General features: G+C 44.1%; 1 protein-coding gene across 5 annotated transcripts in view; it reads right to left on the bottom strand.

The window, feature by feature from the left end:
* The window catches only part of DPP6 (dipeptidyl peptidase like 6), a 1,156,796-nt gene that overhangs the window by 256,170 nt on the left and 881,902 nt on the right, over positions 1 to 18,724 (bottom strand). For all 5 annotated transcript variants that reach the window (XM_073009533.1, XM_073009535.1, XM_073009532.1 and 2 more), the window contains exon 6: positions 3,062 to 3,114. In XM_073009533.1, the coding sequence (XP_072865634.1) occupies positions 3,062 to 3,114 (53 nt within the window). The remainder of the gene's footprint in view (positions 1 to 3,061; positions 3,115 to 18,724) is intronic.

Genomic DNA, 18,724 nt, shown 5'->3' with positions numbered 1-18,724 from the left:
AAAAGGTACAGATTTGTGTTTTCAAAATCAAGAAAATCTCTTAGTTTTCTTGTATATAAATAATGTACATTTAAATATTTTAGTAGGGATATTTTTATTTTTAAAAGACAATTGTGCTTTCCTCCCTATCCAAAACCCACCTAGATCCTCAGACTTAGAGCTCCGGGCTGTGTTCTTCTCCTGCCACCTGGTGGAGCACGCACACCGGTGACAGTGATGACCAAGGGGTCACGAAGCTCCAGGCCCAAGGAGATACCGCTCAGAGATTCACTGTCTCGTTAAGACAAATCAGACTCTGACAATGTTTGCCATGAATTAACTGGCTAATTTCTCATAAATGGTCTTATGACAAAGAGGAAGAATTGAGGAGGTTGAGCAACGCCGCTTCAGAGGAGCTGTGTTCAGTGACATGGTGACAGGGTGGGACACTGACTTTGGTACCCCCAGAGGTTGTTTTCCAATAAATACTCTTGCTACATCTTTCAATCCTATAAGAACCCCCAGAAGAGAAACTCGTATGTCACTACAAATCTCATCTTTATAGTTATCACATTTGTTCTCTGCATTGTGAAATTTGAATTAATCTCAAGGGGTTTTTTGTTTGCTTGTTTTTGCTTTTTTGTTTTTTAGACAGAGTCTTGCTCTGTCACCCAAGCTGGAGTGCAGTGGTGCAATCTTGGCTCACTGCAACCTCTAGCCTCCCGGGTTCAAGCAACTCTCCTGCCTCAGCCTCCTAAGTAGCTGGGACTAGAGGTGTGCACCACCATGCCTGGCTAATTTTTATATTTTTAGTAGAGATGGGGTTTCACCATGGTGGCCAGACTGGTCTCAAACTCCTGACCTCAAGTGATCTGCCCTCCTCGGCCTCCCAAAGTGCTGGGATTATAGGAGTGAGCCACGAGTTTTTCTTTTTTTTACTAGCATGGGATTTCAAGTCAGCCTGACTTATGCTGAGACTCCAGCTGCAGCATACACTAGCTAGGACGTGAGGGGCAGGTGATGACCTCTCAGAGCTCTCACTTAAAATGGAAATAAGAATGCTTTTCTCGCAGGTTGTTGAACAAGGATAAAGGTATATGAAAGCCAACCAATAAACGAGGGGGATTATTCTTGCTCTGATTCTATTAAAGACACCAGAAGCAGCTCCCTCCATGTTAAGGTCATCTACAAGGGGGATCATCACCAGCCTCTGGGTATCTAAGTGCAGAAGCCGAGCCTTGGCCTGAGCTTTGCCAGCTTGTTTGGCAAATTCCTGTGCCAAGTTCCGAGAATCTGTTTCTTTCAAATTCTGACTGATGCAGTAAAAGATTAACACAACACGTTAAGCATCAACCACTTTTAGAGTTTCGAGTTTTACAAATTGATATAAGATGGAATGAAATATCTATCATCTACAACAAATTCTATTGTTCCCAGAAGGGGCAGATAAATCTCAAGGCATAATTATCGTTCTGCCTGCCATGACCTCCAAAGATGTATGTCAGTTTGTGAAAGAAGAGGATAATTCCTCTTTACTGAAGAATATTTGAGTTTCTATTTAAAACCTACTTTTAATGAAAAATTTGTATGGATGCTTTATTTTTGCAACGTGGGCCATCTTTGCTTTCTTTGGGCTTCATTTTTCTAACAATCTAACAGAAACTATCGGTCACACTTTGCTGAAGATCCACATGTGTCTTCCCTTTGTCTAAAGCCCACATGAAATTAGTTTATTAGTGTTTGTTTTCCAACGACATGCCTCTCTTCTAAGCTGTGTCGTAAACAGACAGCAGCAGCTATAAACACTCATGCTGTGATTAATGCTTGCTTATGGAACAATGCTTTTTAGACACTCCTGCTGTTAAAATTTGCTTGGGAAATGAGGATGCCTCCACCTAGATATTCACAGGAGCCTACACGACACTGCCTGCAGCACAATTCAGTTTCTTTATCAACCTTTCCTGAGCACCTCACCTTTGCAAAGCACAACAACAGAACTACAGAAGACAGGAAAGAGAAACTTGAGGTGGGGAAGAGGAAGGCCAGGAGAAGGGAGTAAGGGGAGGGGAGGAGGAGGGAAGAGGAGACAAAGAATAAAGATGAAAACAACAAAAAGGCCTCCTTGACAGACTTTCCTAGTCCTGCAACTGTTTTCCATCTGTGTCTGACTCAACACGTGGTTTCACCATCCTGCAACTGTTTTTCATCTGTGTCTGACTCAACACGTGGTTTCACCAAACTCTAACCTGTGTCTTTCCTGCTCTGGGTTCCAAAGGGGAGGCTGATCAGGCATCAGAGGGTCACGTGGGGGACATCTGCCCAGCACTGAAAACTAAACTCGCTCCTGCTCTGGACAATACATTATTGAGAGACCAATTGAGGTTAGAAGTGCAATCTGAGATCATGAAACAGCACGGAGTCGGGCGACCCCGTCAAAAGCAGACACTGAAACCCGGCTCCTGGGAGCACAGCCAAGCTCAGAAAAGGCCATAAAATAAGAACACACACGCCCGTGAAACTCCCTTGGAGTGATGGGTAGAACAGCGCTAATCCCACTTGCTGAGATGGACTTGCCCACCCCATTCCCAATGCACTGCTGAATTTCTGACCAGAGTAGTTTACCTTAATCCCATAAATACGTTCCGGATTTGTTTCTGATGACACGTGGTGGGCTGAGGGGGGCTTCTGTTGTACCAGCGTGGGTATAACCAGGAACACTCGTGGGAGGCCGAGGGCCAGCCCACCATGCCTGAGAGGAGGCTGCAGGTGATTACAAAGCAGAGGGGAACGTCCCGCTCTGCAAAACCTCCAGGGTCAACCGCAGGAACCAGCACAGGAAGAGGGCAGGGTTGCTCTAGGAAGGGGGCTTCACAAATGGGGAAGTGAGTGGACTCGAGTGACCCCTGACATCCTTAGTGTCATTATCTAGGGAGAGTCCCAGAGGTGTGTGCAATATCAGCACCCTTGGCTATGAGAACTGGAATGCCGTTTCCCGCCCTAAGGGTTAAGCAGTTCCTCCATGTTCTACCCTTCACTTTGCCCTGCAGATTTCTAATTAAAAGAAAGGAAAGAACACTCTTACCCATGAGGAATTTTGCTCAGGACATAATATCCAGTATAGGAGTGCTGATATATCTGCAACAGACAAAAAGGAAAAAAAGCAGGCATTGAGACAAAGGCTGTGACTCTGATATTTTTCAATCACTGTGAATCCGAACAAACATCAGTGAACCCAAAGCAGCTAATCCCGACACCTGGAGGCAAAGTCTTTTATTTACATAGGAAGCCAATTTGCATATCTTATTTATTTTAGTTTCAGCATTTGCAATGGTTTATGGGGCAGCCAGAGGCTTGATGTCATCTCCATGGCTACCTGGTGTGTGATTAAATTAGGGGCACAGATTTCAGGCTTAACTAAATATAGCACAGAACTAATGAGGACACCTTGGTCATTGGAGACCGTCAGGCACAGTCAGCTAGACCCAACAGGTCAGTAAAACCCATGTATAGCTAGAGTTCCCTGTGGGTTATGGCAAGGGGTACACCAGAAATTCCACTGTGTGTCTTCAGTGAGTTGCAATATTGAAGTCAAGGCAGGCTTAACTGGGCACACTTTTGACCCTCTGTACAATTGGATATGCATCTTTTAGTTTCGAGAGAGTAGTCAACAAGAGCTTACTGAAAAAGGGCAGTTGGAAGTATCATGGCTTTAAAATGGAGGTAACAGAAAGCCAGAAAAACGGTGCTTCCAAACTCCTGTGACCCTCAAATCTTGCATGCCTTTCCTAACCTCCCGAGCCGGGAAATGACTCCACAATCCATAGATAACCACGAATAGAATTCGAGGGTTGCCCAAAAGAAGGGAGAAGATGGCAGTTTGAGAAATGTTAGCATCCTTCCTCGCCAGCCTCCTGAGTAGAGACCTTGTAGAACATACGGAATGTGTGGGTTACTCTGTTGCGTTGAACCATATTTCATTTCCCCCAACCTTCTTTACCTGGAAAACCTCTGACAGCTGGTGCTCTATGTGGCTAAATGTTCAGTGGCCAACATTTAAAACCACCTTTCTAAAGATAATAGGTGAGGGACGTGGAGGCAAAGGCAGACATATCCAAGGTAGGGTACTTTGAACAGGGAAATGCATTTGGGGCACCAATGATGGAAATGAGCCTGCAAAGAAAACAGGTAGGATTTGCTAATACCACCATTCCCCACCTAGCCTGGATTACTGAATTAACTTCTGGAAAATCACAATGGTCTTGGAGTTATTTGGAGAAACAGGACCCAGATATAAAAATAAACAACAGCACTTAAATCCCAACAATCTGGTGCTTTCAGAGATCTTGAGACTCCTGAACCAGAAATATGGGGCCCAGCGCCCCTAGCTTTGAGGGCGGCAGATGGGGAAATGCTACTTTAGTCGTAAAGAAACAGCCACTAAGACACAGGACTGTGTAGGAGAGCTTTATGGAGGTGCCATAGCACTCTAACAAGGAACACAGGAACTTAACTTCTTTTGCTATTTCTGCCAGGACGAGTGGTGCTGCTTGCCCAGGAGAAGGAAGAAAGGGCCTGGTGCTGGCTCCTGTGTCCTGAGCAGGTCAGTGCTCAGAGAGGACCCATTAAAGGAACCCACGCTGCACTGTGACTAAGCCATGCCTGCATGAGCTGGAACAGCTTCCTCAGATGCAAGCGCAGGAAGCTAGACAGAGCTGATCTCAGGTTTCCATGGTTATGGTATATGGTATGTTATATAGAATTTCTGAACTCTCCTTCCAAAACCGCCTTTTCATATGATTGATCTCACTTTGTTTTCATAGCATCCCTAGGGGGCAGAAGTTACCTTTGGTCAGATAAGAAACTGAGGCACAGCAAGAGAAGAGGAAGATAAAGGAAAGAGAAAGGGAGAAGAAGAGAGGAGGAGAGAGAAGAGAAGAGATGGAACCTAATTCTGTACCCTTTACTGTTGGCTGACTTAGTGAACAGAATACAGTAACAGTGATGGTGTTAAGCTTCTGCAGCCAGGTTATAAGAGGTATCATGGCTTCCTTCTTGCTGTCTTTCATACCACTTGCTCTGAGGAAGATGGCTGCCATGTTGTGAGGACACTCAGGCAGCCCTGTGGAGAGTCTGAGGCTCATCCCTGTTAGACTGCCTCTTGCCAGCAGCCATGTAAGTGGACGTGGAAATAGGTTCCCCATCTCTGGTCAAGTCTTTGGATGACTGCAGCCTTGGCTAATGCCTTGATGCCAGCCTCATGAGGGACCTGGAGTCAGAGCCACACAGCTAAGATGGTCTCAAGTCCCTGACCCACAGTGACTGTCAGATGATAAATGTTGGCTGTCTCAAGTCACTGAGTTTGGGGTAATTTCTTATATAGCAACAGGTAAGTAATATAGCTAGCTTAAATCCAGATAAAACAGATAATTTTAAAATCAGATTTAGATACATTTCTTCTGAGCTACTAGGTTTCTTCTTTGTAAACTTCTAGCAACTTCTAAAGCAAACAGGTAAATTCCTTGTTAAAATAGTATCAGGACAGAGGTGGTGAGGGGCTGGGAGAGGACCACTCACAGATCAAAGTACTCAGAGGAAAAGCCTTTGATATTACTGCAGTCAAGAGTCCAAAGTTCCAGAGATGGTGACAGTGGTGAGCTGAAGTGGGTGGTGGGGGTGGGGGGTATTTATGGCGCACGTACCACATATTAGGTACACTGACAGCTCCTTATCATGCAAGAACTCATTTAGTCTTTACGAGGTAGATCTTATTATCCTATTTGTACAGGTAGGAAAGTAAAATCTTAAGGAATTTAAGTTAAAGTCAAGTGGGATTTGACCTGAGGTCTGTCTCTCTGTAAACGATCCCTTGGAAATTGCCTGAACCAAGCTTCTATCTTGTAATTCTCAAGCCAGATGTCCACGTTGGCTGTTGTCAGCTGAAAATTTCAGGATAGCAACAAATAGAATAAATATGCAAAGTAAAAATACCTGCCATCTTTCTTGGTTGAAGGCCCATTGCTTTAATCCATCTAGAAACAGTGATTTAAATTCATTCCCTGGTTATGCCATCCCCAAAACAAACACCTAGAGTTACATCTTTACGTTCATCTTTAAATATACCACTACACACCCCTGCAGTTCAGCTCTGTGGGTACCTTTTAAGTGGTGCCCATGAGAAAGGAGGAGAGCAATGAAAATAACCCTATCAAGGCCATGGCAAGAAGAAAGAAGAAGAAGGAAGAAAAAGAAAGAGAAGAAGGAGAAGGAGAGGATGGAGAAGGAGAAGAAGAGGAGGAGGAGGAGGAGGAGGATAAGGAGGAGGAGGCAGAGGAGGAGAGAACTGTTTTTAATTGTTTGTCTGTACTGTTAGGCAAGAAACCCCCAAACCAAACCAAACCAAAACCAAAATGTATGCATGGAGACTAGAATAGAGTATCTGGAAAACGGAATTGCCAATAAGAAAGGCTGAAACAACAATGAATAAAGTCAAGAAGTAGAGACAGAGAAAACCTGAGAAGCCAGGTCTGCCAAACTGAACCACCCATAAGAAAGGCTGAAACAAAAATGAATAAAGTCAAGAAGTAGAGACAGAGAAAACCGAGAAGCTGGGTCTGCCAAGTGCGGGAATGTGAAAGTGGGATTCCAGAACACACTGTTGATGCAAATAGAAGGCTTCAGCATGGAAGTGCAAGTGTGACTCGAGCACTACCCTTAAAAAATGGGGAAGTGGGAAGAAAAGAAACAATCTTCTCCCGCTCCAAGAGGAAGCAGTAAAGTATCATTGTCTTCCACAAAATCTTCCTCAAACAAGCCAAAAGAACTGCAAGCACAAAGGAAACAGCTGTTTAAAGGGTGCGAATTGAAGAGTTTTCATTTGTACAATGTCTTATCTTATCTAGAAAGGCACTAAGAAAGTTACATCTCACTGAAAGAATGTGTTCCTTAGAGAGAGATAAAGTCTTTTTCTTTTTCTGTGGTTAATGTTGTATTTATGTTCCTTTCTTTAAAATAGTAGACTCTAGGACAGAGTGGTTGCTCATGTCTGTAATCCCAGCACTTTGGGAGGCTGAGGTGGGCAGGTCACCTGAGATCAGGAGTTCAAGACCAGTCTAGCCAACATGAAACTCCATCTCTACAAAAATACAAAAATTAGCCAGGCAGGATGGCAGGTGCCTGTAATCACAGCTACTAGGGAGACTGAGATGGAAGAATCACTTGAACCCGGGAGGCAGAGGTTGCAGTGAACTGAGATCATGCCATTGCACTCCAGCCTGGGCCACAGAGCGAGACTTCATCTCAAATAAATAAATAAATAAAATAAAAAATAAAATAGACTAAATATTTCTGATCATAAAAAATACAAAGATTGGAAATTAGTAAGGCTGCTTTCAGTTATTTTTCTAAGAGTCCCACTGTTTAGAAGTTCATGAATATGAGTTACTTTAGTCTCATCCTATATCATGACATTAATATTTCTCCTGGAAAATGAATATATGAGAACTTATTTCCCAAAACACTATCCACAAGATGGAGAAACAGTTTCAGCAAATTATTTTTCTAATATATCACACACAAAATAGTTGACATTGGCATTCAATAAGTTTTTAAAAAGCAGCTGAGGGCTTGTCACAGAGTGAGTTCATATTTGGTCTGCTTCTTATCTCTCTAAAATTTCCCTCTACTCAGGAAATTTTTACCCTCTCCCCTCCTTCTCTCCGATGGACCCACACTTTAGATTTCTAAGGTCTTTTCTATCTCAGTACCATAATGCACACTGAGTTTTGTCTTTGGCCACCCATCTACTCCCTTTACATCCTCCTCCCCTAGGAAATCTTCCATTCTTGAGGTTTTAAACCATAATCAAAATTACTAAATATCAGTAACTCCCACAGGTCCAGCTACAGACCAGTATATCAGATGACTGCATGCTATGTTTCAGAGGCACCAAAACCTCAATCTGCTCCAGAATGAACTCTTCAGTAGCCCCCAAACCTTGCTCCCCTTGGATAATCCCTATCTTATTTGGTAGTTCCATCATGTACTCAGTAACCTGAGTCGAAAATTTAGTTTTCCTTGCCTCCATTCTTTGACCCCTTGCTTCCCCTACTCCAGTTCAATCAAATGGTGCCCAATTTCTAATCAGTAACTTTCTAAGTCTCAAATCCATCTTCTACTCTTTCTCCCTAGGTCAAGTGCCCTAAGTCAGGCCTCTCCTCCATCCTTCCTCTCCTACAAAGAAGCCACTGTTGAGTCATGTTTAGCCTAAAGCTGTCTCCTTACATGCTTTCAGTTCAGCCTAAAGGTTTCTCTACACATCGTGAATTATAACCAGTGGAGTGTAAACAGATCATAGCGTACTCTTGTGCCAGTCACCAAGTTTTGGTTAATCAAATGTAGCCAATTGTTTGAAGCATGTTCAGATAAGGTGAACATTGAGCTGTAACCAACCCAGCTGTTTCTGTCCCTCGCTTCTGCTTTCTGTACATCACTTTCCTTTTTCTGTCCATAAATCTTCTACCACCATGGGACTGCACTGTAGTCTCAGAGCCTACTGTGGCTCAGGAGGCTGCCCAATTTGCGAATTGTTCACTGCTTAATTAAACTTTAAATTGAATCCGGCTGAAGTTTTGAACACTGCCATCTTCCTTTCCAAGACTAAGCTCATACTCTCCTGCTTCTTGTTGAACTTTAACAACTTCTCCACTTTGCCTTACATTTCTAACCACTCATTCTCCCCTATTACTTCTTCTAAGTCTGTAAATATAACTCAAATCTCCCTCATTGAAAAACAAACAAACAAGAAACCTCTGGACATATTCCCCTGGAACCGCTCCTTCCTTTTTTTTCTTTTTTTCTTGAGACGGAGTCTTGTTCTGTTGCCCAGACTGGAGTGCCGTGGTGCAATCTTGGTTCACTGCAACCGCTGCCTCCCATGCTCAAGCAATTTTCCTGCCTCAGCCTCCCAAGTAGCTGGAACTATAGGTGTGCACCACCATGCCCGCTTCATTATTTTTTGTATTTTTACTAGAGATGGGGTTTCACCATGTTGGTCAGGCTCGTCTCGAACTTCTGACCTCAGGTGATCCACCCACCTTGGCCTCCCAAATGCTTGGATTACAGGCGTGAGCCACTGCACCCAGCCTCCTTCTTGTAACTATCATGGTCCTTCACAAGCAAAGTCTATGCTGCTTCACTGGCTCACTTTCTATTCACTTTTAACCCACTGCTATACACTCCCAGCATCCTGAAACTGAGTTCTCCCAGCGAATCCTTATCTACTAAACACGTGGCATCTTTCCGATTTCCAGCCTGCAGCACATGATGAAGGCATCAGGAGTTGTTCTCCTTTCCTGATTCTAGGACCTGCTCTCCCTCCTCTCCTGCTCCTCCATCCAGGCTCTTCACCTTTCTCTCCTGCTGCTGCAGACCCAAATGGAAGGCAGGCACCAACCTGCCACCCCAGGCGCTCCTTCCTCACTGGTCGAAGCCTTGTTCTGGCAGGTCCCATCATTTCTGCTTTCTGACGCAGCTTCCCACTGAATTTATGTCTTTATGCTTCATGTATCTTCTGAATTCTAAACTCATAGTTTTAGCTTGGGCTGGGACTTTCTACATGGATGTTTTTATGCCAAACTTTAAATTCAATATTTTGAAAACAAAATACATTCTTTTTTTTTAAGTGAAATTTTTTATTATTTTATTTTAAAATTTGACTTTAAGTTCTGGGACACATGGGCAGAACGTGCAGGCTTGTTACATAGGTACACATGTGCCACGCTGGCTTGCCGCACCTGTCAGTCTGTCATCTAGGTTTTCAGCCCTGAATGCATGAGGGATTTGTCCTAATGCTCTCCCTCCCCTTGCCTCCCACCCCTCACAGGCCCGGGTGTGTGATGTTCCCCTCCCTGTGTCCATGAGTTCTCATCGTTCAACTCCCACTTATGAGTGAGAACATGTGGTGTTTGGTTTTCTGTTCTTGTGTTAGTTTGCTGAGAATGATGGCTTCCAGCTTCATTCATGTCCCTGCAAAGGACATGAACTCATTTTTTTTATGGCTGCATAGACATTTATGCAGCCAACAAACCTATGAAAAAAAGCTCACTATGAAACCTATGAAAAAGAAGATGAAAAAAAGCTCATTAGAGAAATACATTCTTTTTCTACTAAAGAATTCTCCATTTCCTTCCGTGTACCTGATTTTTCCATAGAAAAATATTGGAATTCGCATCAGCCATTCCCATTGCTTATTTTCCTTACTGTCCATGTAAAAATGATTACCAAGTTTCACTTGACTTTGGAACTTGAGAATGCCTCTCAAGTTCCTTAAAATTCATACCCCTTAAATTTTCTACCCTCTAGCACAGCCCTAGTTTGGGATGCTGGAGTAGCCACAGTTGCCCCTGTCTAGCCTGCCTGTGCTCCCCTCCCTCCTCCACATCACCTCAGGTATTTCTTTTCTAACAATGCACCAGGCTGAGGCCAGGAGAAGAGGGCAGCTAGGAGTAGCTCTGGAGTAGGACGCAGCTACTGCTTTGTAGCTACTACTATTAGGCAGTTTTAGAGTAAGGCACAGATGTCATCTGAGCCTGTTATTCACTTGCTGGGTGAACTTGCACAAATTGCTTACCTTCTCTGAGCCTCTGTTTTTTCCTGTAATACAGGGGTAAGGGTTTGAGGAAATTCAAACCACAAGAAAGGACTAAAAAACACTCTCGTTTAAATTCTGAGGATTGCATGATCTAGTTACAAGCATTGTGCAGAGTCCACGAAACTCTGACTTTTCTACTCCTTGGGGCTCTTGGCAAACAGGAATCCCATTAAGAATGGCAGAGTTGCAGCTGCCTTCAGTGACTGAGATTGTTACCCAGGATTTTGGACTGGACGTCCGGTCAGCATTAGTGCAGTCCACTCAGAGCGTGTGTGAGGATGGGTGGTCTCCCTGAGGGGGTGAGCGCCCCAGCATGCAGAGCATACGAGCAGGGGCTCGAAGCACCACTGGGGTCCTCTGGAATGGGTGCATGCGTTGCAAGTCGATTGCTTCAGAGGCCCTGTACAATCCTTTCCTTATTTAATCCTATAATTCCATTCCAAGAGGAAGTGAAAAAGAACAGGTGTAGATGAGCCCAGAGTCAGATTTTCTTAAGCTAGACTCAAGAACCCCATGGCTGGTATACACAGTTAAAGAAACACAATATAGTAGTATAATGAGAAGCAAGGCTGAAAATACTGGAAAAGTTAACACAGAGAAAAGGCAGATGAGACAGAGAAGACAAAGAGAAGGAAGTGAGATTTAGAGACTGGGTGGTAAAAAAAATAAAAAATAAAAATAAAAGGAAAGTTATCTGCATGAGATGTCAGGGGTGAGAAGGGGAAAAAAAAATTAAAACCTGAAGGAAAAAAATAAAAGCACCAAAAAGAAGCTGGAAAATATTCTATTTCTTGGCTCTAAAACTGAGGAAAATGAGAAAATGAAGTGTTTACTCAAAGGGTTTGTTTTCTCGCAATTTTGAAGTGTTCCATTAACAGATAAAAAAGAAGTTCTGTTAGGTGCTAGATGGCACAGTCATACCCATATCTGGAAATTAACACAATAGACAGTCCCCTAGGAGACAGAAAACAATCTGCTTTCAAAATCCAAGCCGAGGTTTTGTGGACTGTGACAGACACTTCATGAAGGCAATGTCCTGTACATATTCCTTTTGTACTCTGATAACCTTGAGGAGTCCGAGAAGATCAATCTAACAGTTAAGTCTGAATTACAGGCCCCCATTCCCCGCCACACCTCTCAGCTGACATGAGGAGAGGTGAGACCAGGAAACAGATGCCTCAGTTTTCAGAAATAACTGCGCGAATTGCCACATTTACATGGTATCTTCCTTCATCGTGGTCTTGGCTGGTTTTAGTAATTAATTCCATCCCCTCTCACGCTCCTGCATGATGTAGCAGCTGCTGTGCTTCCAAGAAGGCCCCGGAGACCCGCTCTGTGGAAGGGCTAATTATCAGACGGGCATTTAGGGCAAGGGAGGCAGAAGCAGACTTTCCCCATTTTCCACCCAGATCCTTCTTTGGATAGTTAAAATAAATGAGCTCGTCTCTAATGATGTGGGCGGAGACAAGAGTTACCCAGCTCATAAGGTCTTTCTGGGAAGAAATGTTGTCCTATCTTGTCTAAAACCTTCTCCCTTAACATTTGAAGTCACAGGTCCATTTGAGGGTGTCACTTTTTTCTAGCGATGAGACCAATAAGCCAAAATGCTTCAGAGAAGATGACCACGTTGGCTGAGTCTGGAAACAAAGCTGCCTGAGAGGCGCCTGGAACAAGTGGAAGTATTCTGCCCAGACAAGAGAAGACCCGGGGGAGAGGGATACATGTCTTTAAGGTTTTAGAGAACTTCACGAGTAAGTGTCAGTAGGCCTGGTCTCTTTTGCTCCCATGGAAAGAACAAGACTGATGAGTACACATTAGAAGGAAATAGAGTTCAGACCAATGAAACTGTCTGAAATACTTCAACACTACAAACGCTCAACAGCCCCTGCTAATAGAAGGATGGAAGCCCTTTGTCGGTGCATTCAGGAGAACGCAGGAATGCAGGAATTGGTGAGATGGAACCAGCCACCACTAACATTCCTTCCTGCTCAGAAACCCCGCAACTCCCAGGCAAGCATGTGCTGACCTCTGCCTCCCCGCTATCTGCTCTTGGTGGGAACGTAAGTTTAACTGCTTCTTGGTGCTGGCTACAGCTGCCTGAACCATGAATAAGTGAGTTCAGGCCTTAGTATGTCACATTTGGCTGTGACAAAACTTATTTAAGTCCCTCCTACATGCAAAATCCACACTCCCTCCTTCCCAACATCCTGCAGAAGTCACGTCCTTTGGTGGTGCCAGACTCCTGTTGCATTTGTGCCTCTCACTGGGCACTCACCCAAAGACCCGGCATCTTGCCAAAACTTCTGACTTCTTGTCTGATGTCTGGGCCCACTCCTGTGGCTGATGGTCCAGTGAACTGTAAGTCCCGATGCAGAAGTTGAAGGTTGATGGAAAACTTCCTGAATGAATCAGTCCTCCCTAGAGAAGTCTTCCCTCCTCTTCTCTCAGGCAGGTCATCGTCACCCTGTACTGTGACCATATTTGGCAAACATTTCTGCACTCCTTGCCAATTTATTTTATACCATTTTCATGGAGTTAAACCTCTTGTTGTAATGACTTAAAAGGAAAAAAGGCGGGCATGGTGGCTCACCTCTGTAATCCCAGCACTTTGGGAGGCCGAGGCAGGTGGATCACGAGGTCAAGAGATCGAGACCAGCCTGGACAACATGGTGAAACCATGTCTCTACTAAAAATACAAAAAAATTAGCCGGACATGGTGGCAGGCACCTGTAGTCCCAGCTACTCAGGGGGCTGAGGCAGGAGAATGGCGTGAACCCAGGAGGCGGAGGTTGCAGTGAGCCGAGATCTCTCTACTCCACTCCAGCTTGGGAGACAGAGCGAGACTCTGTCTCAAAATAAAAATAAAAAATAAATAAATAAATAAATAAATAAATAAGCCGGGTGTGGTGGTGGGCACCTGTAGTTCCAGCTACCCGGGAGGCTGAGGCAGGAAGATCGCTTGAACCTGGGAGGCGAGGTTGCAGTGAGCTGAGATCGCGCCACTGCACTCCAGCCTGATGACAGAGTGAGACTCCCTCTCAAAAAAAAAAGGAAAAAATTTCTAATGGACCCCAAATAACTAGATACAATTTGAAATATGTAGTAAAAAGTGAAGATGTTTAGTTTGTATAATATAAAACAAATATTAGGAAATAGCTCCATATAAACTAAAGGTTCCTCATCTTTCCCTTCACTGCACATCTTTCCTTCACTGCTCTACAGAATGTACCGCAACCATTTATACAAGGATTAAAACATAGGAGACATACAGTTGTCAGATTCCAAATACAGAAGTAATGGACAAATCCTTAGGATTCAGTATTTACATCTCAGCTCTTTCTCTCCTCCTGGAATAAACTGACTTATAGTAGTCACTGGTCTTTCACAAAGCTTACATTGAGGAGAGTGGAAATGGTGAGTTCTTCTTGAACTTGTAGCTTCTTCAAGTATGTATCTCAAACAACTTCTGCTTCCATACTCAACTAATAATAGAGTTCCACACCCAACTCTATTATACTTTAGTTCCTTCTTTTGTGATCAATCCCTATTTGTTCAGCTCATTGATAGAGAATGTTTCTTACATCCTCTGTACCCTTCACATAGAATGCCTTCTTTTTGCAATGAGTTGTTAAGAGGAGAACATCTAAGTATAACAAAATGATTAAAACTGAGGATGCATCTCAATAAAATAAACATCTACATTTAGGAGATGAACAATAAAAATTTCAGTTGTGATTTCAACTGTGTTTCCAAATATGTGTTTCAAAAACATCTGTGACACCCAGAAATAGCTGAGTAATTAAAAAATATATATTTCCTTCAGTCTCCACTTGGACATTTCAATTCCAATAGCTGCTTCGATGTGTCTTAAGCTCATCTTCTGGAAACAAATGAAATCAGTCATAGCGTCGCGAGGAGGAAATTCACAGGAAGCAACCCGTGAGAATTTCCTCCTGAGTAATTTTCAAGGATGCACATGAGCGTGCCTGCTTTCTTCCCAAGCTTGTCATATCCCTGTCTTCTACTGGCAGCCACTGAGAAACAGGTATCTGAGCTTCACACCAGGCTGGCAGCCGACCTCCTACTTCACTGCCTTTGTATTTTGTTTTGTCAGACCCTTCTGCTGACTCATTCCTAATTCTGCTTCAGAATACAACATTTTCCTTTTTCTTGCTCGATTTACTGTCTTCTTTTTCTCTCCTGCATATACTGGCTCCACATCCAAAACAGGTGCTGGGAGATGGGATGAATTGTGGGAAGGACTGAGGGCAGCTGAAAGAGGCACCGGGGTGGGGGGAAAGGCACAGGGGGCTTGACCCACAAGTGCAGGGTGGGTCTGTCTGTACCGTGCACCTTGCACACAGCCTGCCCACACAGCTTGGGCCTTCTTTGCAGTATTTCACCTGTCACCCCTGGTGCCTCATAGCACTGAAGGTCAAGTGCATTGGGCTCACTTCCAAAAACAGACAAAGAGATGGTGCTGCACAGCTGGTTCTCTTCCTAGGTCACTAAGGGAATGGAGGACATCATTTGGTGCTTAATTACAACCATACAAAGACAAACATCTACCTGAGCTTCCTTTATAAGGAGGCACTCTAGAAATATCTCTATGCTTGCATATAGCCCGCCTGTGTCTAAACCTATCCTTCACCGAAGGCTAGCAGTGAAAAGTCCAGTCAAGTCAGCACCTTTCTTTCTGCTTCTTTCCTCTCCTCCTCTTTCTCCTTCTATCTTAAAAAAAAACGTGTTTGTGTGTGTATCTGCATGATGCCACGTAGCTGCTTAGTTTATTTTTGGCAAGTCAGTCTCACTTTGCTCACTTTCAAGCCTAAAGTTTGCATTCTTAACTTTTCATCACCTGCTTATCATGTCCACTTGGATATGGACATTCTGCCCCACATGCACGTGTGGAAGGCTGAGGGGTCTGTCCTTCCAATCTTTGCCCTGTCCTTCCTGTTTATGTGGAAAGCAGGAGCCAGCCGAGCATCATTCCTGAAGGAGCAAGCTTTGGATTCTCTCCTGTCCCCGCAATCGATCGTCCACCAGGCGGGTCCCTCTGGCACCAAATCTTTCTCTTTCCCTTCCTTTGATCCCCTCTGAAAAGAACTCGGTACAGGCCCCTGTTGTCTCAGGAGCCTTCTAATGTGTTGCCCATTTCCCCAATGTATTCTTAGATATCACTGCCTTCTACCTTCGCATCAACTTCAGCAAGTGCCCTTTGCCTCTCACGTCCCAGTCAATCTCTCCTGTGACGTTCCAGCCCTCCAGTGATTAGATCTCCACCTACTTTCACGTTCTAGCAGCTACTGCCCAGCTCCGTCTGTTCCCTCTAGAAACGGCGCCACTCACCAATTCTCTTAATCTCCCCTCTGCTTCTTTAGGTCAGGCTCTTGTCTTTCCATTTCCTTCTGTGTCTGTCTAAATCAACCCATCCTTTAAGATCTAGCTTTAATGCTCCTCCTCTGTAAAGCATTTGCTGATACCAGAAATTCTTTTCATCTTCTCTCTGCCTCTACAGCAATACTGTGTACTGTTCTTATTTACTTATTACATTTGTTCTCATAGCTATGTATGGACATGTCTTACTGCACATATTGGCCAGGAATGAGTGGACCGAGAGTCAATACGTATTTAAAATCTGATGAGTTCAGCTTCTCAAAAGCCCCCTTCCAGGGTCTCTGCCCCACTCACTTTGTTCATTTCTCTTCTGATAGGATGTGGAGGAGGTCACAATATTAGTTTCACAATAAATATATAGGAAGAGGAGGACAACGCAGTCTACTTTGATGACAAGCTTTTGGTGCTCAGAACAAGGTCCCTGCCAGGACTCCTCCAGCCTGGAAGGAGGCGGTGAAGGGCAGTTCCAGGGCTCCTCCAGCAGCTGTGCCATGAATGGAGGGCTTAGGGTTGCCATGTTGGGCACACTTTGAGGTGCATTGTGCTCAGCTGGGCTAAGGGGCAGTGTGGGGGCCAACAAGAGCAGTGACAGAAGCTGCCGGAGGCCTGTTGAAGCTGAACTCACAGTCTTAGGGGAGCCTCTCAACACTCCAGAAGAAAAAGGCTCTTAGAGGCAAGGGGTTGGTCACTTCCATGGCCAACTGGCAAAGGCAGCAATGGGTTGAGAGCAGGATGAACAGTGTCACCAAAGGCACTGGCTTCACAGATATCTCATTAAAAATAAACAGCAGCACTAATTTTTCTCTAAAACAATGAAGTCTACATTTATAACATCTCCTAGTCATGCAGGCTAGTCAGTAATATTGATTGATATGGTTGATAAATAGTCGTGGGTATATACTGCGTGCACTGCACTGGTGAAAGGTGTTTGTTAGCCTTTAAGTCATGGAATCAATGGCGGGTCATTTTTTAAAAAAGGGAAATAGAATAGGATTAAAAATGTTAGAGTATATAATATAAAGAGCTTTTTGTAAGATTTTGTTTGCATTCTGTTATATACTAGGCCAGGTTTGTAAAATGTACTTATTATGCTACTATGTGTCATTAAAAAAAAAGGAATTTGAGCTATTGCTGTTTAGTAGGGGTTTTCCAAGTGTTCTGGGTTGAATGGTGTCCCTCAAAATTCATGTGGTGAGGTCCTAACCCCAAGTACCTTAGAATATGACCTTATTTGAAAACTGGGTCTCTGCAGAGGTAATCAAGTTAAAACGAGGTCATTATGGTGGGGGCTAATCCAATACGACTATTACAAAAAGGGGACATCTAGACAAAGTGACAGACACGCATAGAGGGAAGACTGCTGATATGTTTCCGCTGTGTCCCCACCCAAATCTCATCTTGAATTGTAGCTCCCATAATTCCCATGTGTTGTGGGAGGAACCCAGTGGGAAATACTTGAATCATGGTGGTGGGTTCCCCCATACAGTTCTTATGGTAGTGAATCAGTCTCATGAGATCTGATTGTTTTATAAGGGGTTGCCCCTTTCACTTGGCTGTCATTTCTTTCTTGTCTGCCGCCATGTAAGACATGCCTTTCACCTTCCACCATGATTGTGAGGCCTCCCTAAGCCATGTGCAACTGTGATTCCATTAAACCTCTTTCTCTTTATAAATTACCCAGTCTCAGGTATGTCTTTATCAGCAGCATGAAAATGGACTAATACAATGTGAAGAGACACAGGGAGGTGCCAAGTAAGACAGAGGCCTGGCAATGCATCTACAAAGCCAAGCCAAGCCCAGCACTGCTGGGAATACCAGCAGCTATGAAGAGGCCAGGAGGGAGCCTCCCCGAGTCACGGTCCTGCACACACCTCCTTTTTGGACTTTCAGTCTCCAGAATTCAGAGACAAGAAGGTTCTGTTGTTCTGAGCCACTCAGTTTCTGGTACTTTGCAATGGCACCCCTAGAAACCCAATACACCAAGCATGATCCCTGTCAGAATCAGCATTTCCTGGGAACTTGCTGGACGTACAAATCATCCTAAGGAATCCAAGAACCTGGGAGTGAAGCCCAGCAATCTCCATGTCAACAAAGTCTCCCGGCAAATAGTTCCCTCAACTCCTGAAGGTTCAGTGGGGACCACTTGAAATTTTGTGAGCAATGGTCAGAATTCAATGGATGAAAAACAACATTGTCTAGGCCACACCACTTAGCACAAGGGAGTTATGCTAACACCACACACCTACCAGGATACCTAGTCCACGGTTTTCAAAGCATCAGGCCCTGAACATGAGAAACACAAATATTTCATAGTCATTTGTCTAAGTAACACCAAAAAAAGGTTCCTTTTCTGTACTTGATGAAGTAAATACAGAATGGAGTAGATGTGACTTTTCACATGTTCTTAGCTTTCTCCACAAGAACAAGTTTGCGGGATGGAGGGGCTGTAGTGAGGGCTATTCCTCACCTTGTCTGAGGGTCTCATGGATCCCCAGCAGAGGCTTTCAGCATAATCTCTGCTCACGTGTGTTTCCTCATTTGAGCCAGGGAGTCTGTCAATCAGAGTGTTCTTACACTTTCTTCACCAGAGTGGGGCCTAACTGCATCCCTTTCAGTGGCAATAAATATGCAATTAAGAAACAACTTCTGGCTGGGTGCGGTGGCTCACGTCTGTAATCCCAGCATTTTGGGAGACTGAGG

This window comes from Chlorocebus sabaeus, chromosome 21 (assembly GCF_047675955.1).
Source record: "Chlorocebus sabaeus isolate Y175 chromosome 21, mChlSab1.0.hap1, whole genome shotgun sequence".
Classification (NCBI taxonomy): domain Eukaryota; kingdom Metazoa; phylum Chordata; class Mammalia; order Primates; family Cercopithecidae; genus Chlorocebus; species Chlorocebus sabaeus.
Note: the sequence above shows the minus strand (reverse complement) of the source record. Positions and strands in the feature narration are given on the sequence as shown.